Below are 18,577 nucleotides of genomic sequence, written 5' to 3' on the forward strand. Positions count from 1 at the left end.
ACTCACATACACATGCAGGAAAACAGCAGAAGAAGAAAGAAGCCATAAAGATTTAGAGAACATTGTGTCGGGGAAAGAGAGAAGAGTAAGATGAGGAAAAAGGAAAGGAAAGATAGGAAGTTTTGGAGGTGGAGACATCAGGAGAAAGAGGGGGAGAAATGTGAAAGATAGATGAGGAGGAGGGAAAGAGGAAGCATGCAGTGAGACCGTACAGAGTTGGAGGGGAGAGAGGACGTCGCTGGGAAATAATCCCCTCCCTTCCGATGGGAAATGAGAGATGTATCGCAGACAAGAAAGATGGAGAGATGGATGCATAGATGGATAGATGGAGCAAATAGAGGTCTAGAGAAGAAGCCAAACATGTCCGCAGGGAGAACAGCTAACACAAACCACACTGGTCTAATGGTGTCAAACACCCCTACATGGTGTGTGTGTTAGTGTGTGTGTGTGAGAGACAGACAGACATGAAGCTCATGCACACTTCTTTTCCTCTGACTTTTCTTAAGTTTCTCTAGATTTTACTTACTGTAACAACTAAAGATTAAAAAAAACAAACATATTAAAATGAATAAATCTTAATTTGGAATAAATCTTAACATGCACATTATTGCGTGCACAAACACACACACAGACACACACACACAGAGTACTGAAGGTGGCAGAGACAGGGCTAATGAGGGCCTTGGCGCTGGCCGGTGGAGGGTAGGCGCAGTGGAGCATGGCCTGGCACAGCTTGATGAGATATAAACACTAGACCTGCCATAGTAGTCAGCCATGGTACACACTGACACTGTTTTAATTGGCTTTCAGACTGTGTGTGTGTGTGTGTGTGTGTGTGTTTAGTGTGCGGGTAGGTTGAAAGTGCCTGGGAACTTCTCTGGAATTTATTGTGAGTAGCTCTAGATTATTTGTTCCCCTATCACATGATACTTCAGACTGCCCTGATCAGATTTTGAAGATGCATTTCACTGCTCTATTGTGGCCTTTTCACAGTGACGCTGATCAGCCCTATCAACGTTGGGTGTTTGAAGTTGTTTCTCATATAATATCTGTATCTCAAAATGCCACAGAGTGAGACCTGGAAAAAAAATCAACAATGCAGCCTTCCTCTCCCTCCCTCTCACCTAGTCATATACCTGTCCTCCTCCCTCCTCTTCATCTCTGTCCTTTCATTGGCTCACTGCCTCTCCTCCTCTTTGACAGGTGAAGAGCGGTGCTCCCACGCTCGCTCCAGTCTTGGATAAATAAGAATTAATTGCTGCTCAGCTATGAGCATATGCCAGCTTCTCCACCCATCCTCCACCCCACTTTCATCATCTATTTCTCCTTTCTGTCTCTCTCCTTCTGTCTCTGCAATCTTTAACCTTTACTTTACATTTTCTTTCTCTCATAGCGGTGCTCCGCCCTTCCCTGTCGTCAGTTCTGTATGATGGTTTGATGGGCTACAGTGAGGAAGAGAGGAGAGAAGGAGGGTTAATTCAGAAGCCAGCACCTCTGACTGCATTTACATGTGTTTTAAATGCATACAGCAGCCTACTGTATGTCTTTATCAATCCATTCAGTCAAATGTTTTTTTCTGTTCTTCTTGCATGTGTGTTGTGTGATAGAGTGAGTGCTGCTTCAGGAATGGTGAAGCACTGCAGTTATGGGTTGTGTGAATTGCGTAAAATGTGGCCTATATTTACACATACTGGTTGGATATGTGCTAGTGGTCTGAAAAAAAAAAAAACAGGCTGTGTGAGCGGTGGAGTCGGTGAAGGAGAATGGCCACCAGAAGAATGGCATGAGTTGACAGAGGGGAAAAAGGTTGAGGATATTAAAAATACGGGCATATCTGCAAATAACCAAAAATCAGCCTTTTGTCCGGGGAGAAGTCTAGTAAGCTTACACTAGCTTAATGCGTAGGCTGGAAAATAAGAAACATTGGCTATGGCAGCATTATTTTTCCCTCAAGCCAGCACTTTTCTCTCCTCTCTCTTTTTCTCCCCGTCAATGAAGAAAGTATGTGTGCTAGTGTGTTTGCACATGTGTGCGTGTGTTTGTGTTTGTGTGTGTGTGTGCGCGCGTGCAAGAGATAAGCTGGGTAACTGGGTCCGGCTATGCTCCAATCCTGTTAGCATTAGCGATTAGCACTGGCTAACAGGCCTCTATTATGAGCGGGGGCTGATTCCACGCCGCCTGACCCCACACATACAGTACATACACACACACACGCTAAGCTATAGGAAGGATTACCACTTGATCCTTGATTAGGAGGCCATATCTGCCTGGAAGTTGTGTGTGTGTGTGTGTGTAAAAGAGTGTTGTGTATTCATCTATACATTGACGTACACAGTGTGCAGAGCCTTATCTAGACTGGCGAAGTTCAGACTAGACCGGTTCAGGCTGTGTCCTCTACTTTCCTTCAGCGTCATCCTAATGTGACTCCTTTCACAACTGCGTCACAAACTATTTAAAAGCTAGAGTTTCAGATTGAGAGGTGTCTCATAATTTTTGATAACTGTCACCTTGAGAGAGCGAGGAAGAGAGAGGAAGAGACCTGCTCTATCCCAGGTACGGGTTTGCCCTGGGCTAGTTTGGTATTTTTAGCTGTCCAGCTCGCGCACACCTTCAAAATGACTAATTATCAGGCTGTGACCCTCGCAGAAGGTACCCGTTGTTACTCCATACTTGCTTTCCTTCTCCATCCATCTATCATTGCCTCATCTCCTTCAGTTTCAGTGACAGAGGTCCAGCTGGCGATTCAGTCGTGTTTGCAGTTTTCTGCTGAGAGCCTGCTGTGAGGCGACATCTCTTCTTTCTCCTTTATTCTTTGAGGTTTTTTTTTTTTTTTTTTTTTTTGGTCATGTCTATTTGTCTACCTTCCACATCCGTCTGTAGTTCTGAATTATCTTAATTATTATCTCTTTGTTGCTATTCTCTCCAAAGTATCTAACCTTTTTTTTTCCACTTGTATTTGTCTGTTGTCTGGTCATATAAGTAAAGAAACAGAAAAGAATGCTGCTCGCCATAAAACAAGGGTCTTCAGAGTCTCAGGTCGAGGTCTTAGACGCAAGGATTGTTCTTTGTAGCATCACCTTCTCATTCTCAACTATGTCAGATTTAAATCATAGATTTTGTGATTTTGTTTTATCCATTTTCATTTTTCACTCTCCTGCGTGCATGCAAATCCTGACCTTTTAAAAAGTAACCTGCGTAATGTTTGTATTTTCATATTGGAATCTGCTGTGCAGTGAATAAACCATGCACAAGGTGCATATGTGTATTCCCTGAACCGTGTATTGTGCAACAATGCCGGTTCAGTATGAAAGTTTAATAAGCCTTTGGTGCAATGAGAGGAGATGAGCTTTGGATCATAACCTAACCTTTCCGACGCCCCCCCCCCCACCCTCCGTTGCACATTAAACACACATACACGCACATATACACTTCTCCCCTACCCTAACTAAATATTCACGATTTTGTAGAGTGAAGGTACACGCTCAAGCAGATCCCAGTATCCCCTCTCTCAACACAACCTCTCCCCTCTGAGGATAGATGTGCAAACACAGACACATGCTTGTAACATGGACAAAAAAAGGGGAAGGGGGCAGGCGTTCTTATTGTTTTAGCTGTCAGCACCTCCACACCTGTGTGTGTGTGTGTGTGTGTGTGTGTGTGTGTGGTGCAGTTTTTCAGGATGTAAAGCAGGGTTAAGAGGTCCCACACACATCTATCATCTATTTCTCTATCAGCGGAATTGGCCCTGTGGTGTGATTCAGAGGGGGGTCAGGCCGTGTTCTTATTGGTTGGTCAGCAGTGCAACGGTGATGGAAGTGGGGGAAAGCTTGACCCCATGTCCTTTGACTGTAGCCTGTCTTTGAGTCCTGAGGGCTTGCAATATATCACTGTACGCCATATTTGGCAGTGTAGCACTTAAAGAAAATTGTTCTTAAGGTCTCTTTGTTTGACATTACATGTCCCTGAAATGATGGCTGGCTGTCACAGCTGAGACTGTACTTTTATCCTAAAGTTTATGACAGGATGTAAGGCCCATGTCAAACAGGCAGCCTCAAGAACGGCCTCTCTTTTCCCCCAAATCTGCAAAAATCCACAAATTATATTTCAGTGACTTATTTGGTTAGTTGCCACCAGGCCACCTGAGGAATGTATTTCCACTCTTTAACAACTTTTAGCTTTGGTTCGGTGCACTAACCCCTAAAGGAGAAATATCTGGCTCTCTTTAAGTTGCTAAGTCCAATCCAAAACCAACAGTTTCCTTCACCTTTCTGCCATTTCTTGCTAGGCAGGTAGCTTGTGTTGCCTCCCGTGCTGAAAGAGGCTGTCCAACATTTTATATGAGCCGTCACAGTTTTGATTTAGTCATTCTGGCCAACTAAAACAATCAGAGACCCCTTTCTCTCAACGAACAGTCACTTGATTCAGTGTTTATTTAAAATTTAGCTTAATGGAGCTTTATTGCGGCTGCTGTTTTGGTTTTAAACACTTCCAGTTTTAACCACCACGTCATGTTCTGGTGACTTTTTTTTTGTTTTTTCTGAGACAAGAGTGTGAATGAGCAAAACGCACCTGTTGTGTTAACATGTTCCGACTGCAAAACAGGAACCGATCGTCAAGAGAGCGAGCGCTAAGTTTGAAACACCTTAATCTGCAACAACTTGAACAGTTGCCAAACATGAAGCTGGATAACACCCCTCTTTCTCTATTTCTCTCTCTCTTCTCTCCCTCCCTCACCATCTTTGTCTCTGGCAGTTCATTCTGTTTTATCTCCTCAGTCTCATCTTTTTATCCCTCGCATTCTCTCTTTATCCCCGTCCTGCTGCCTTTTTCTTTTATTTTCACTCTCTCCCTCCATCCACATGTCCTCAGTGCAGTCTCCCTGTGCATTTTGCTTTCTTTTTCCTCTCATTGTCTCGGTGTGTACGCTCTCTCTCTCACACACACACACACACACACACACTCAAACACACTCGTATGTTCTCTTCATCTCTGCCCGGTGAAGGAGAGCTCTCGTTCCCAGGCAGACTGGGTGGTCTCTTGGAGGGGGGGGGGGGGGGGGGGGGGAGGGAAAGATTGAAGAAGTTCATATGCTTGGACTTCAGTGGAGAGAAATGATAGCTGAGGTCCAAAATATGAGGTGTTGTGCAAATGTCTTATCATCCTCTGTTTGCATGTGTTTTTATTTATCATTTTTTACTTCCTGTATAGACTGTGCGATTCAGGCTTTGATGCATTTTCTGGCACCCCGCTCTTGGAAACTGTCCCATGTGCTGAATGTATACTACAGCGTGCACATGTGTTTCTCTGGACATGTTTGGTATATGCGATAAAAGAATCCGCTCCATATTTCCTTGTTTGACCGTGGGCGTTCTGGGGGATGGAGGTAGGGGAGAGAAATTCGGACTGAGATTGATAGGGGAGGAGGTCTGTAAAGAGGCAGAAGGAAGGAATAATGAGAGGGAGAGAGAAAGAGAGAGAGAGGAAAAGGAGGGGGTGGGAGGGAGGATTGCAAGAGAGGCAGAGGAATGTGTGAAAAGACCAAGGCAGACATGTCAGGGAACAAATTGAAAATGCCAATTTCACTTTAGCCCCCACCAGCTCAGGCGCTTATAGCCCAGCCCCAGCCTCTTATTCCATGTGTAAATGAATGGTGTCCACAGAATAACACACAATCACCTCTCTCTATCCATCTCTCCCTCGCTATTTCTCCTTCACCCTTGCTGCTGTATCATCCTCTCACCACCCTCTCCCCCTACCCACTTCCTCATCCTCCTTTTCAACATCTTTTCATTTTTTTTTTTTTTTTTTGCTCTTTGCACTCCACTTGTCCCAGCTCGCTCCACCTCTGTCTTTCTGCACCATCAGCCATACCAAATATTTTCCAGCCTTTTAGCCATCACCTGTCACTTTCCTTCCCTTAACTTTCTGCACTCTGTCCAGTATTATTGTCAGTTTTCAGATTGTCCTTTTCTTGCCGCCCCCAACCCCCTGTTTTCTATATGACATGCTGTGTTATTTTTCCTAACATATCAGGTACACTGGGCTTAAAGATGAAGGCGATGCCATCTTTCTCACAAAACTTCAAAACTCTCATGAGGAGCAAAATGTCATAAAGATCCGGTTAATGCAGTGGTACAGTCTAAAGCTTGCTATATACAGTATATCAGTATATATACAGTAACTTCCTGTTAAGTGGAGTTACTCAGGGGTAAAAGTTTCCTCTTCAGTAGTTGATGGCTGCTAAATAAATCAAAGCACCAAAATGTGCCTTAAAACACATTTTAAAATAAACTCCGAGAGCAAAGTAGGAGTTCCTCTGAGATACGCGCAGACATCTTCCTTTATTTGGATATCGCTGCGCCTTCAGGGCCCGCTCAATGTAAATCATCCAATCGCAAATGCGAAGAACGAATTAATCAGCCAGTCACACATTGTGACATTGCTGTGTCCTCTCATTTTCTTATCTTCTCTATGCACATTTCTTGGTCCTTTTCCCCTCAAATACATTCACATTGACTATTATTGCAGATGTCAAGATAAATCTAACTGTATCACATTGGAGTGGGTGATATCACATAGTGGTGAAGTTGTAGCTAGATTCAATCTGTGAGGCCCTGTAGCCTCAGGCTTAGGGCTTTCACATTGGATTTTATCACCACTCCACTAGAGGAGAATAGTCCTACTATCTCTCACCCCGAGGCCGTTGAAGATAGTGACCATACCAGTGGTAGCGAGAGTGAGCGGGTACCCTTTGACTGACAGAGGCATTAGGTCAACATGGCCTATCTCAAGCCATCAGCTAACATCACTGCAGCAGTAGTCTCAAAGCAGAGAACAGGCAATCTCTCGCTATCTAGTATCTGTTTTATGTTGCATCAAAGACAACTAATGAATGGAGTAGTTAATAATGCAAAATGTGTGGGTGGGGTGTGTGGGGTTCTTGATGAATGAGTATTTTCAGATGATTGTGTGTTTACCTCAGTGTTTGGCTGGCTTGTGTGTGTGCAAGTGAGGAGGAGGGGGAGGGTGGGGGGTGTAACTTCTAAAGCTGCATTTTATTTGCTGGTGATAATCATCGTTGATAATTTATCCATAATTTATCTGAGGTTAGGAGGGGTCTCACAGGAGCTCTTTCTGTTGTTATCCCCACAGCTGATGTGCCGCCATCACATCGCAGCTTTTGAAGCTTGTTGTCTCATTTAAAGTGATTCCATAAAACTGATTATGCAGACGACGAGTCAATTACATTTCAACTCTTATTAGTTCAGGATGCAAAAATGAAATTAGATGAGAATATTATTGTTGAAGATATATTACGCTTTTCATTCATCACTGGAATGGAATGAGTCATACAGTGATGGGGATCCCAATCTCTTAATCAACTCCGTGCTCTGCCAGGCAGCGGCGGATGTGCTGCGTGTTAAAATCACAATATAGCCTGTCTCTCATCATTCATTTTTATGGCCCTTCAACTGTGCGAGCACCGCAGGGTATGACATTACTACCAGCCACTAGCTGAACAGAGATTGCTCTGGCTTTTGGCTGATTTTCTTTCTCTTTTACTGATTTTGTGTTTTATTAAAAGACTGAGAGTCTCTTATAATGATGGTATTTGTTTAAGAAAAACATTGTTTCAGGTAATTATATCTCACAGTGAATACTAATCTTGATTTTGTTCTTTTATATTTCAGTATACCTACGAGGGCAATGACATCAGCGACCTGCCAGTGGATTTGTCTGTGGTTTGGAATGGAAACTTTGTCATCGACAACCCCTACAACATCAAAGGTGAGTCAGTGTGGGTTCAAACATGATCATTTACTATCTACACTATCATCACACATTAGCTCTAGGTGTCTTTTTGAGCTGTGTTTATGAGAGTTTCATTCAGTAAAAACATCCTTAAAAGCACCCTTAAATCTTTCTATTTTCTTATCAACATCATGTGTTTTAACCTTTAACATGAGACATTAAAGACACAAATCACTCCCATTTCTAAATCTGCAAAATGGCAATTTTGTAATCTTCAGCTGAGTCTTGGTTTATGGAGCATCTCAAAAAAAACAACAATCCAGCACCTGCAGAAAATATACAGTATAGTACAGTTTTACTGTGACTCTCTGGAAAGCCAGATCCAACTGCAAAGTAAATCATTTATATTGTGACCAGAATCCCTTGGCCAGCCCACCCTTTATAATCTACTTTCTTGGTCTGTAAGAAGCTCAAATATTTATTACATCACTGTTTGTTTGTGTGTATATGTGTGTGAGAGCGATACTGAAATAATTCACCATTTAATGGTTTGCATTAAATGCATGTGTCTTAAGATATCTATATGAGATAGATATTAGATCATTTGCACTCACACCACTGTTACAGAGCACACATCCTTTGCTGTACATTAGTTATTTATATAAACTAATGCATACATTGACTAATAATTATGTCTGTTAAGTGTCAGGTTTTACCCCTTGAGACTCTTTTGTCATTGTTGAAGGTAGCAAATGAATTATGAATAGCAGATCTCAGTAGTAAAAGACTGTAGCCTTAAGTGAACAAACACAATGACTGATCAACCTGTGGCAAAGTGATCTGTTTACTTGAGCAAACTCTCCTCTGCAATGGACCATTACATTTGAAACTCAAACATCAATGTTAACAATGCAAAACTAACACTAAACATTTCAAGGTCAAACTTAACTCTGTGTACAAAAGCTAAGCAAGAAGCATCCTTCACATGGTTTGTTCCAGAAAGCAGCCTTTGGTGTTGTTACTTTGCTACTGCCTAAACATGATTAATAACAGATTTTCTCTTACTGATGATCGCTTACTGTTACACTTCAGTAAGACTGTTATTAATCACGAAGGACTGTTACTGATAGTCTAGTTTTGTTATATTTATATTTCAACTACTTGTTCGGGCCAAAATGAATAGAATATGAGAGTGTAATTCCTTAGTTATTTCTCTATTTTTCAACTCCACAATGCATATTGTTTGGATCATAAATATCTTACCAGGATGATATTTCATTTCACCCCTACTGAGCAAGTTTCCGGGGCGTTCACACTTAGGTTTACATGTATTATTATCTACAATGTATATCCACTTTTGACACAGTATTATAATACATACACTTATGTATAACTATACCATGCCATCCAAACAAAGAACCATATGATTTACTGTTAAACACATACACATATTCGATGCGCCACTGTGGGAGACGACAATGAGATCATGTCTGTTGGATATAATTACTGGTAGGACAGTCTTTATAGTGCTGTCTCCATAATTATTAGAGCCTGTACAGCACAGCGGGGGGCTGTAACATTATTCTCCTGCTGTGAGGTAAAGTAACATCATCACCAGCTACCACTGCGTTCAATATGGCCTGCGGATGACGTGCATGAGGAGTTTTGTACAACAGAGGAAGCTGCATTGTCTGGTCCTGTTTGTTACTCTTTGATGGTTAAAGACACAGTGAGGAGCTAGGATTTTTGTGTAGTGTTTTAGATTAGAAGCTGTTACATCTCTAAGGTCTGTGAAGCAGTGATTGTTGCTATTTTGTCTGTAATGTAAGCTAACACCAGTGTCACTTTGTTCCATTTATTGATGTCACTCCCTGTAGTCTACAGTAAATGTATCAAACAAGCTGTTGTTGTCTCAAATTTCAAATATACCTCATACTGCTGGCTAAGACTGATATCTGTTACATGGATGTGTCATATATACCATACATTGGTGTATGAGCATAGGGACCTCACTGCAGTCTACAGTAATGGGGTGTTTACTTTCATAGAGGCAACATAAAATGCTTTGACAGTGCATAGTTCTCTCAAGGACAAAGCATTTCTAAACAACATATGTTACACACAACAGCACTGACAGTGTACAATATCAGTGGCGTGCATCAGTGTCTATGCTTTGTGTGTTATCTCAAGTGTAAATCTCCTCAAGTGCATCCAGAGGCGACCTACAGCCCAAAGATGTCTCCCTCCCCCTGTCTGTCTCTCTTCACTACCAGCCCCCTCCCTGTTTCTCAATCATGATAATCATCTGGTGGAGTGTGAGAGATGCTCACTTGTCTTAAATACTGATATGTTAATGTAATTAGAAAGGAGTCGTTTAGCAGCCCGTAATTGGTACAGGGTTGCTTTAAAGCTGCTCCATGACCAATGGGATTTGGGGATGGAATAGCAGAGAGAGAGAGAGAGAAAAAAAAAAAGATTTTGCTGTACAATTCCTGGGGCCTTTGGGAAATAGCGCTTTAACTTTGTCACAGTGACATTGAACAAGTTTTGGAATTTCTTGCGTGAAAGTTGGAAAACTTAAATTGGAGGCTTTTTTTGTTGTTGTTTTCAAATTGTTCTACCCTTTAAGTTGTTTATCTACTCAACTGGCTTGTACTATGATAATTCAACACAAACTATATTGATGGTTTGGTCATTCGCCTCTTTCCACATCGTTTCCTCACGTTCACTCTCCGTCTCCTTCTTCTCCTCTCCAGCCCACCTGTATAAGTGCTATGCACTGAGGGACAGCTGTGGCATGTGTCTGAAGGCAAACCCCAGGTTTGAGTGCGGTTGGTGCGTACAGGAGAAGAAATGCTCCCTCAGACAGGAGTGCACTCCTCCAGAGACCACTTGGATGCACGCCACCACCGGAAACAGCCGCTGTGCGCACCCCAAGATCACCAAGGTAAGCCGTGACAGTAGTGACACATGCTCACACATAACACCATATAGCAGCTCAGTATGCTACTGAAGCTCACCAAGGTGACAGATGACACACGCCGGACTGCGCATATGTACAAAAACACACATTTACTGTACATTCTCATGAAGTTAGTGTAGAAGAAACATATGAAACTGGACATTTTTACAAACCTATAATAAATATTTTTTTAAATCTCGGGGTTACCTATATGGTTTACGACTTATAGGTAAGTCCTACAAAAGCATCCAACAAAAATATTTTTATGATCCAACAGAAAGAAATTTGCAGAAATGTAGGTATTTTTTCATTTAATGTCTCAGCACACTGCACAAACAGCGGAAACACATTATGAAATGTACTGTATCTGTACTGTAAGTTTTGAATGACGTCGTCGCCTCACACATTAACACCCCAAAGTCTATGAGGCCAAGGAACAGCCCACTCTAAAATCAACATTGCATGGAGCTGCTAAATCCAAGTTAAAGAAATACTTCTCTCCCCAATGTTAAAGTTAAAGCAGACACTTCAGCTGCTATTTGTGTTTTTGTAAGCACAGGGGTCAGAAAGGAGGGGATTGAATGGACAATACGCCCTTTGTAAAAGAGTTGTGATTGCCTCTTGTTCTGCAAACCTGGAAAGTGACGACTTACCGTTTGACACGAATCAGAAGATTGCCAAAGTCAACTCGTTAGTAAAAGTTAGTTCTCGAAGGAAGAGGTTTGAAATCCCTACCTGTGCTGCATCATTCTTTGGCCTCAGTGAGTGAAGGGGACATTGTAGGAGGAAAGGCGGCAGGGAGGATCGACATCTTAGAAGCCATCACCATGACTGCAACCACAAGAACACAGATGGGCCGGCCAGGAGGAGGCAGTTCACACACACCAAGACTGAACACACTGACGTGATTAGAGATGATGGGTACACATATACATAGACACACACACTCACTCACACCTGAGGAGGCAGAGAGGGTAGTCGTCTGGAGTGTGTGTGCGTGTGTGTGTGTGAGGGAGAGACAAAGAAACAGAGAAATGTGGAAGTGTGCTAATTGTGTCCCACCATGAGCGCAGAATGTGTGTGCGTATGCGTGTATGCATCTGACAGGCCGGGTGAGCTAAGGCGTCTAAAACACCATGGCGTACCCATCTGTTGCCACCGGTAACCGTGGCGGTGGTCCTCGTCTGACTGTGACCCGGGTCACTGTCCCTGCAGCTCACCACTGGGACTGACACACACGTGCACGCTCTCTCCCTCGCACACGCGCACACACACACAGAGCCCAGTTTGAAAGCCACGCACCGCTGTGTGAGACGAATCGTGACGTTCTACCCTTCCACTCATTCTCCTTGCTTAGTTATTTGTCCTTCTGCTTTCTCTCTTTTTCTTCTCTCTCTCTCAGTCGCTCTGTCTCAAGCTTTTACATTCTTTTTTCTTTAAATTTAATTGTACTGTATCTCAAACAAGACGAAAAAATCATCTCAGTCAAAACGAGCGCCATTTCTCTCCATTTAAATGAGTGTGAAATATATGTATGGTTTATAATGCATTCCTATTTCACTCTTACAGACTTGTATGGCTCAAGCCCTCAGTACATTTCCTGTGTGACACGGGTTCGTCTCTCTGTCATGCATAATGGAGATATTGGATAATTGGGGCACTGGCACATAGATAAATCCGTTAGCTAATGCTGTCTCTCTCTTCTTGCTCGCTTCAGTTATCTCTTTGAAACAAGCGTACAGAGGCAATTGGGTTGTGTGTATGTGTGAGAGAAGATGGGGGGGCTAAGTATGTATGAAGGGGTGGGGTGTGCTGTGTGTGTGTGTGTGTGTGTGTGTGTTCGTGCAAGCATGTGCTCTTGCATGCATATTGAGGGGTAAATCCCGGCCTTGGGGCAAGATGTTGGTGGCAGTCAAAAAGCAGGCGTAGAAGAGCTTCAAAAACAGCAGGAGGAGAAACAAACTGCAGGTTTGAGAACACAGAAGGGGAGACAAAGAAGAATAGAAGAAGAGAGAGAGATTCACCACCGAAACACCGGAGGAAGCGTTATCACCGAGCCGCGCCGCCAGCGTCACCTCTCCTCTCCACCTTTGACATTTACAGTGTGACATTTAACGCCAAAAGAACATCCGCAGGCGACAAAGAAAACCTTCCCCTTTTCTGCTGCCATTTCATCCTTTAGTTCTCCCAAAGAGCATCGCATCCGCCACACAAATTGAATATTACTCCACTTCTCACCATCCGTTCGCTCAAATCCCTCTTTCCCTGTTTGATCCCCTTTTTTTCCTCTCTTCTTCTTTTTGCTTTATTCAGGCTGCTTTGTTCGTTTTCTTTTTTTTTTTTTTTTTGCAGCATGCTAGCTGCTGTGTGGCCATTAGCTAGCGGATTAGCCGCTAATTTCATTTGGACCGGAGAATGTGTGTTCGACCGGGAAGGAAACACCACTGGAGAGAGAGCGTGACCGAGGCGCACACACACACTTGCACACAACATACACACAGCTATCCAGAGCTCTCAGAGCAGCAAGTGTTGAACCCATTTGGTGTCATTTCCGAGTGCACTATTGCCCATTTGACTTGCTCAATAGTATGCAGTTGGGTACCGTTCCACTGATAACTCTGGCACCTAAGTACTGTTCTCTAAACACAGCATTTGATGATTTAGGCTTTACATGTCTGCTTTTAGACATTGTAAGAATTCCTCTGTTCAGCTATTAAAGTGCTATGTTTCCTGTGCTCTCTGACAATGTGCTCTAAGATTAGTTAGTGCTTGATTCCCAACAAGCAAACACACAGTTTAATGTGTGTGCCATGTGTGTCAGTATGCACAAATAACGCTCAGGCTTCCACACACACAAACAAAACACATAGTCTCTGTGAAGCCTACATTTAGATGTAAAATATTCAAAATCTGGAGATGAAATAAGCTGCAACTTACAATGTGTGGCTTGTATGGTATCCTCAAAATCACTTTCACAGCCACACACACACAGTGACACATACACACACAAAAACACACAGACACACTGTCTGGCACTGTCTCCCAGTGTAGTGCAGCAGTGTCCTAGTACTGGCCTTGGAGGCTGCCTGGCCCTCCATCATCCATCATCTCTTGCCTGCCTTCTCCTAGGGGACAGGAAGAGCATTACAGCTAGCCCTTAGAAACCAATTAAAACAACACAGGCCATGCCAGTGTGTGTGTTTGTGTGTGTTTGTGTTTGTGTGTGTGTGTGTGTGTGTGTGTGTGTGTGTGTGTGTGTGTGTGTGTGTGTGTGTGTGTGTGTGTACATGTGGGGATGTAAATTTTTAGTGTTTTAGCATGTGGCATACCTGTGTGCTCCATTTTTTTGCCACATTATGATCTATATGAGAGAGTGTGTTTTGCGTTTGTGTGTTTTCTAAAAAATTATGTATTTTTGCGTGGGAAGACATCTAAATGTTCATGTCTTTGTCCAGTTTCACAGCTTGTGTGCTTGCGAAAGGCCAATGATTTCTCCCACGTGTATTGTTGATCTGCAATATTGGCCTTTCCCAGACTTCTTTATCTCTCTCTACCTCTCTATTTTTCTTTCCTTTTGTCTTCCCTCATGTATCCTCCTCAGCTTTATCCAGCCATCCTTTTCACTTTCCCTTCCAGCCTATCATGTCCTTCTATTGTCTCGTCTCGCTCGCTCTCTTTTTTGACCAGCATCGAAAGAGAAGACTGTCTCTTTGGGGGGCCTCTATCGACCGGACCGCTGCGATTTGCCAGTTGTGTTTTATAGCTGAACAATAAGTCTCGCTGTTACAACCTTGAGAGAATTAAAAAAAACAAAAAAAACAAGCCAATACTAAGTAAATACTTTCACTTCTTCATAAAGGTAGGATTAAAACTGGAGTGTATCTACTTTTTTATGATCATATGGTCTAAACATGCTCTCAAAGCCAGAGAAATGTAATTGGCCCCAATGTGTATTTGACTTCTTCACATGTAAATATTTATTAGCAAAGACTTCTCTTATCCAACTCCTTCACTCACTTGATTGCCTCCATCAGTTAGTTTGTAAGTTTTTGTTTTTGAGAGGCTTTCATATCACACATAAACTTCAGAAGCCTTACGCCATGTTCATATCATCTCTCTCTGTGTCCCCTGCTTCCTCCTCCTCTAAGTAGCAGATGTTATCTGTGCACTGCCGCTCAGCCGGCCACAATAGGCCTCACACAAAGCCTCCGACACAACGGGACAAGTCAGAGACGAAGAGAAAAAAGGGAGTTTGAATGGGTGTAGAGCGCTGCGACGGCAAGAGGAGAATAGAGCGAGTGTTTAGGCTGGTGGCTTTTATCAAAAAGGGCTTTTTGATTGTGTTGTTTAGTTGTGGATGTAACAACTTGTCTATGTATGTATGCTTGTGTGTGTTTTGATAAGCCAGTGCTTATAGAGAAAGAGAGATTTGATTACCATATCTGAAGATTGTGACTGGTGCACTGCACTACTGTGTGCCACTCACTCTTTTGTCTCCAGCTAAAATATATGCATTCAGGCACACTGACAAAGAGATAGAGAGTGAATTAAAAAGACAAGTCCAGAGAGGAAGAGGGAAAGGGCAAGGGAAGGAGGAGGGATGTTCATAATCAGCCTAGTTGATGTAAGATGGAAAACACTCCTTAATTATTTCACCGTGGCATTTCAGTTTTGGCCTGCATGACACTGGGCTTTGTTCCCATTGTGTGTTTCTGTTCGTGGTGTCCTGAACACCTGTGGCTTTTACTAGCCCACCACCTTTTTTATAATGATGTCAGACTGGGGATCATTGTGAGGTACCAGCTCATACTCATTGTGAGAGTAGAATGAGAGAGTGGATCCAATTTATCCATGAGATAGTAGATACGCTTAAAGGAGTTGTTCAGCATTTTGGGAAGTATGCTGATTTGCTTTCTTGCAGAGAGTCAGATAAGAAGATTGATACCACTGTCATATTAATGGAAAATATGAAGCTACAGTACAGCCAGCAGGCTGTTAGCTTAGCACAAAAACTGGAAGTAGGAGGAAACGGTTAGCCCAGCTCTGTCCAAAAGTAAAAGCCTACCCCTTTAAAACTAACACATGTCATTTTTACACTTTGGTTTTTGTACAGATTAAACAAACAAGATATAAGTGAGCTTTAGGCGGATGTTGTTATTTTTGGACTGGGAAACTAGCTATTTCCCCCTGTTTGTCCACTCTTTTCATTAAGCTAAGCTAACCGGCTCCCGACTGTAGCTCCATATTTACTGCAGAGACAAAAGAATGATATTGTTCTTCTTATCTAACTGACGGCTAGAAAACAAATAAGCAAATGTCCTAAAATACCAAACTGTTCCTTTAACAAGTGTTTGGCACCAATGATACATATCCTCCACACCCATAGGGTGTTGTTATCTCTATTTAAAGTTGAAACAGGAAAACTTGTTACTCTGAAAACCTGGTCACAACATCATTTGTAACAGCAACATTTTTTGACCAAAATCAGTTAATTTCACTGGAATTGTTGCCATCAGTTGATTTGCTGGCAGAGGCAAAGTTAATTCAAAGGGTAATTTGGCATACAGTTCAACTTTGGTAAACTTTGACAATCAAATAGTTAACCAAATGCAAAATTTCTTGACAATTGAGGGGACAAAGATGGAGGAATCATGTTAGCTGTGCCATTTGAAGTGAGTTGTGAGACAGAAGTGGATGGTACAAAGACATTCCCTTAAATTAACAGAACCATCTGAGAAGTCGTCCATGGAAACTCTTTGGAGAAGGGCAGGCACTTTCAAAAAATACTTGGCAGGTGATTGGATGAACCATCTCTCTATCACCTTGCAAGGCAGCTAGATTTGCATTGCTGATTGGTCCGAACCACTGGTGGACTAGCATACTTTTTGGCACTTAGTCTTACCTCTCAACATGTGTATATGTGTTTATCCATGTGTGCTATCTATCTACTCTCATTATCTACACAAAGCAGAAAATGAATTGTGGACATACATGATATGCAGTGCACTTGACGCTCACACAGCAAGAATGAGTGCATAATAACTGATCATTCATTTTATCCTTTCTTTATGGCATGAGGGTCAGCGTGACCTTACCCCCACTACACGACACCCACCCACCAACATATCATCCGCTCTACCCTCCTCCCACATCGCCGTGACAAATGACCCCACCCCCCACCAGGTTCTAATCCAATTAGCCTTAGCCCTAATTATGGTAGTAATGACTGATTACCAAAGGGGCTATTGTCTGCGTTGGGGCTGGATGAATGGGACCGTGATTAGCAACTGGGCTAGCCTTGGGTAGCCATTAGCACCTCTGCCCACCTTTCACAGACCTCTTGGGGAAAGAGAGGGAGCAGAGGTCACTGTGTGTAGTAATTGTGTTCAGTAGATTAATCGTCACAGAGTTAAATGAGAGATGTAAGTGAGGGCTTGATGGGTGGGTCCAGGTTAAGTGTGTGAGTTGGCAGGTTGTGAATGTTTGACTGAGTTGAGGTGGAATTAATGGATCCAAGGTCATTTTTCATCTCACTTAATGAGTTAGAAAGTATCTGGTTCTTGCAAAATGGGAGATGGCTATAATGACTTAAGGAAACTGTCAGATTAATTCATTTGGGGACGTTCCTGCTGACATACAATGTATGTTCTATGATGTACTGCTTTGGGTAACAATTGATTGTCACATACAGTATGTTGTTCTGGGTAATTCATGTCCTCTTTCATTTGTTCCTCCTAAAGTTGTCTCCAGAGACGGGGCCCAGACAGGGAGGAACCATGCTGACCATCATGGGCGAGAACCTGGGTCTGCAGTTCAAAGACATCCAGAACGGAGTCCGCATTGGCAAGGTGGCCTGCAACCCTCAAGAGGACCAATACATCAGTGCTGAGCAGTACGTGACACTATCTCTCTCTTCATCTCTTCACTCTCTGAGACTGTCTACTTCCCTGCTTGTCTTTGTCTGATATTGATGTGACACTGAGTGCTAAGCACAACACTGCGACTCTCTTTCAGACCTCTGTTTCAGTAAAACCTCCAAAGGTTAAATACTGCTTTCCCCTTTCAAACAAAACCAATTCTATGCAAGCTGGCTCATGCTGTGTTTGGTACTGCTACTCTTCCGCTGTAAATCAAATAGTAGCTAAGTTAACATAGAATATTTTATTCCACTAATAATAGGAATAATAGCTCAATCAGAATTCAATTACCTCATGTAACCACCTTCATCACAATAAATTAGCCCATTCTGAGAGAAATTTAATGACATTTGAAGTGGGTAGTATACATCCTTTAAAAACTGTTCCACATATGAAAGCTTGTCATGTGAATGCTCCATCTGATTAAGTCATGTTTACCACTTTCTGGGAAATACTGAATCATGGCAGGTGCCGCGGGTGGAACTTAACTCCCATTTACTAAATGTAATAGTATATTTTGGGAAAAACATTACTTGAGCAGCAGTAGTAAACCAATCATAGTGCCACATACTCTCTGTAGATCCATCCTTTACCAAAGCTTGTGGTGAAGGTTCAGTCTATTTCAAATGACATAATTCTTAGTTTCAACTGTAAACAGGACATCATGATATCATGAGAATCATCAGTTAGATTTAGTTACTTCAGAATGACAAATGTAGATTCTTAAACACAGCTGGAGTGGATGCTGCCACTGCATTATTATGGCTACCCAGAAATATTGGGGCCTTCAGCGCAACTACCAGATGAGTCACACTCTCTCTATTTTATGTTGATTTCATCCAGAAGTAGAGAAGATACAATTTAGGGCGAGAAAAAATTGGGGACGCTTGTCACAGCTGGAGGTGTCCTCAATATTCTATTTCCAACGATGTAGCTGTCATTTGTA

At 42.5% G+C, this 18,577-nt stretch overlaps 1 protein-coding gene across 4 annotated transcripts in view; it reads left to right on the forward strand.

Annotated features, from left to right (window-relative positions):
• The window catches only part of LOC137181837 (plexin-A1-like), a 194,967-nt gene that overhangs the window by 139,464 nt on the left and 36,926 nt on the right, over positions 1–18,577 (forward strand). For all 4 annotated transcript variants that reach the window (XM_067587888.1, XM_067587889.1, XM_067587890.1 and 1 more), the window contains exons 11-13: positions 7,692–7,788; positions 10,509–10,699; positions 17,455–17,606. In XM_067587888.1, the coding sequence (XP_067443989.1) occupies positions 7,692–7,788; positions 10,509–10,699; positions 17,455–17,606 (440 nt within the window). The remainder of the gene's footprint in view (positions 1–7,691; positions 7,789–10,508; positions 10,700–17,454; positions 17,607–18,577) is intronic.

The sequence above is a fragment of the Thunnus thynnus genome, chromosome 4, assembly GCF_963924715.1.
Source record: "Thunnus thynnus chromosome 4, fThuThy2.1, whole genome shotgun sequence".
NCBI classification, from domain to species: Eukaryota; Metazoa; Chordata; class Actinopteri; order Scombriformes; family Scombridae; genus Thunnus; species Thunnus thynnus.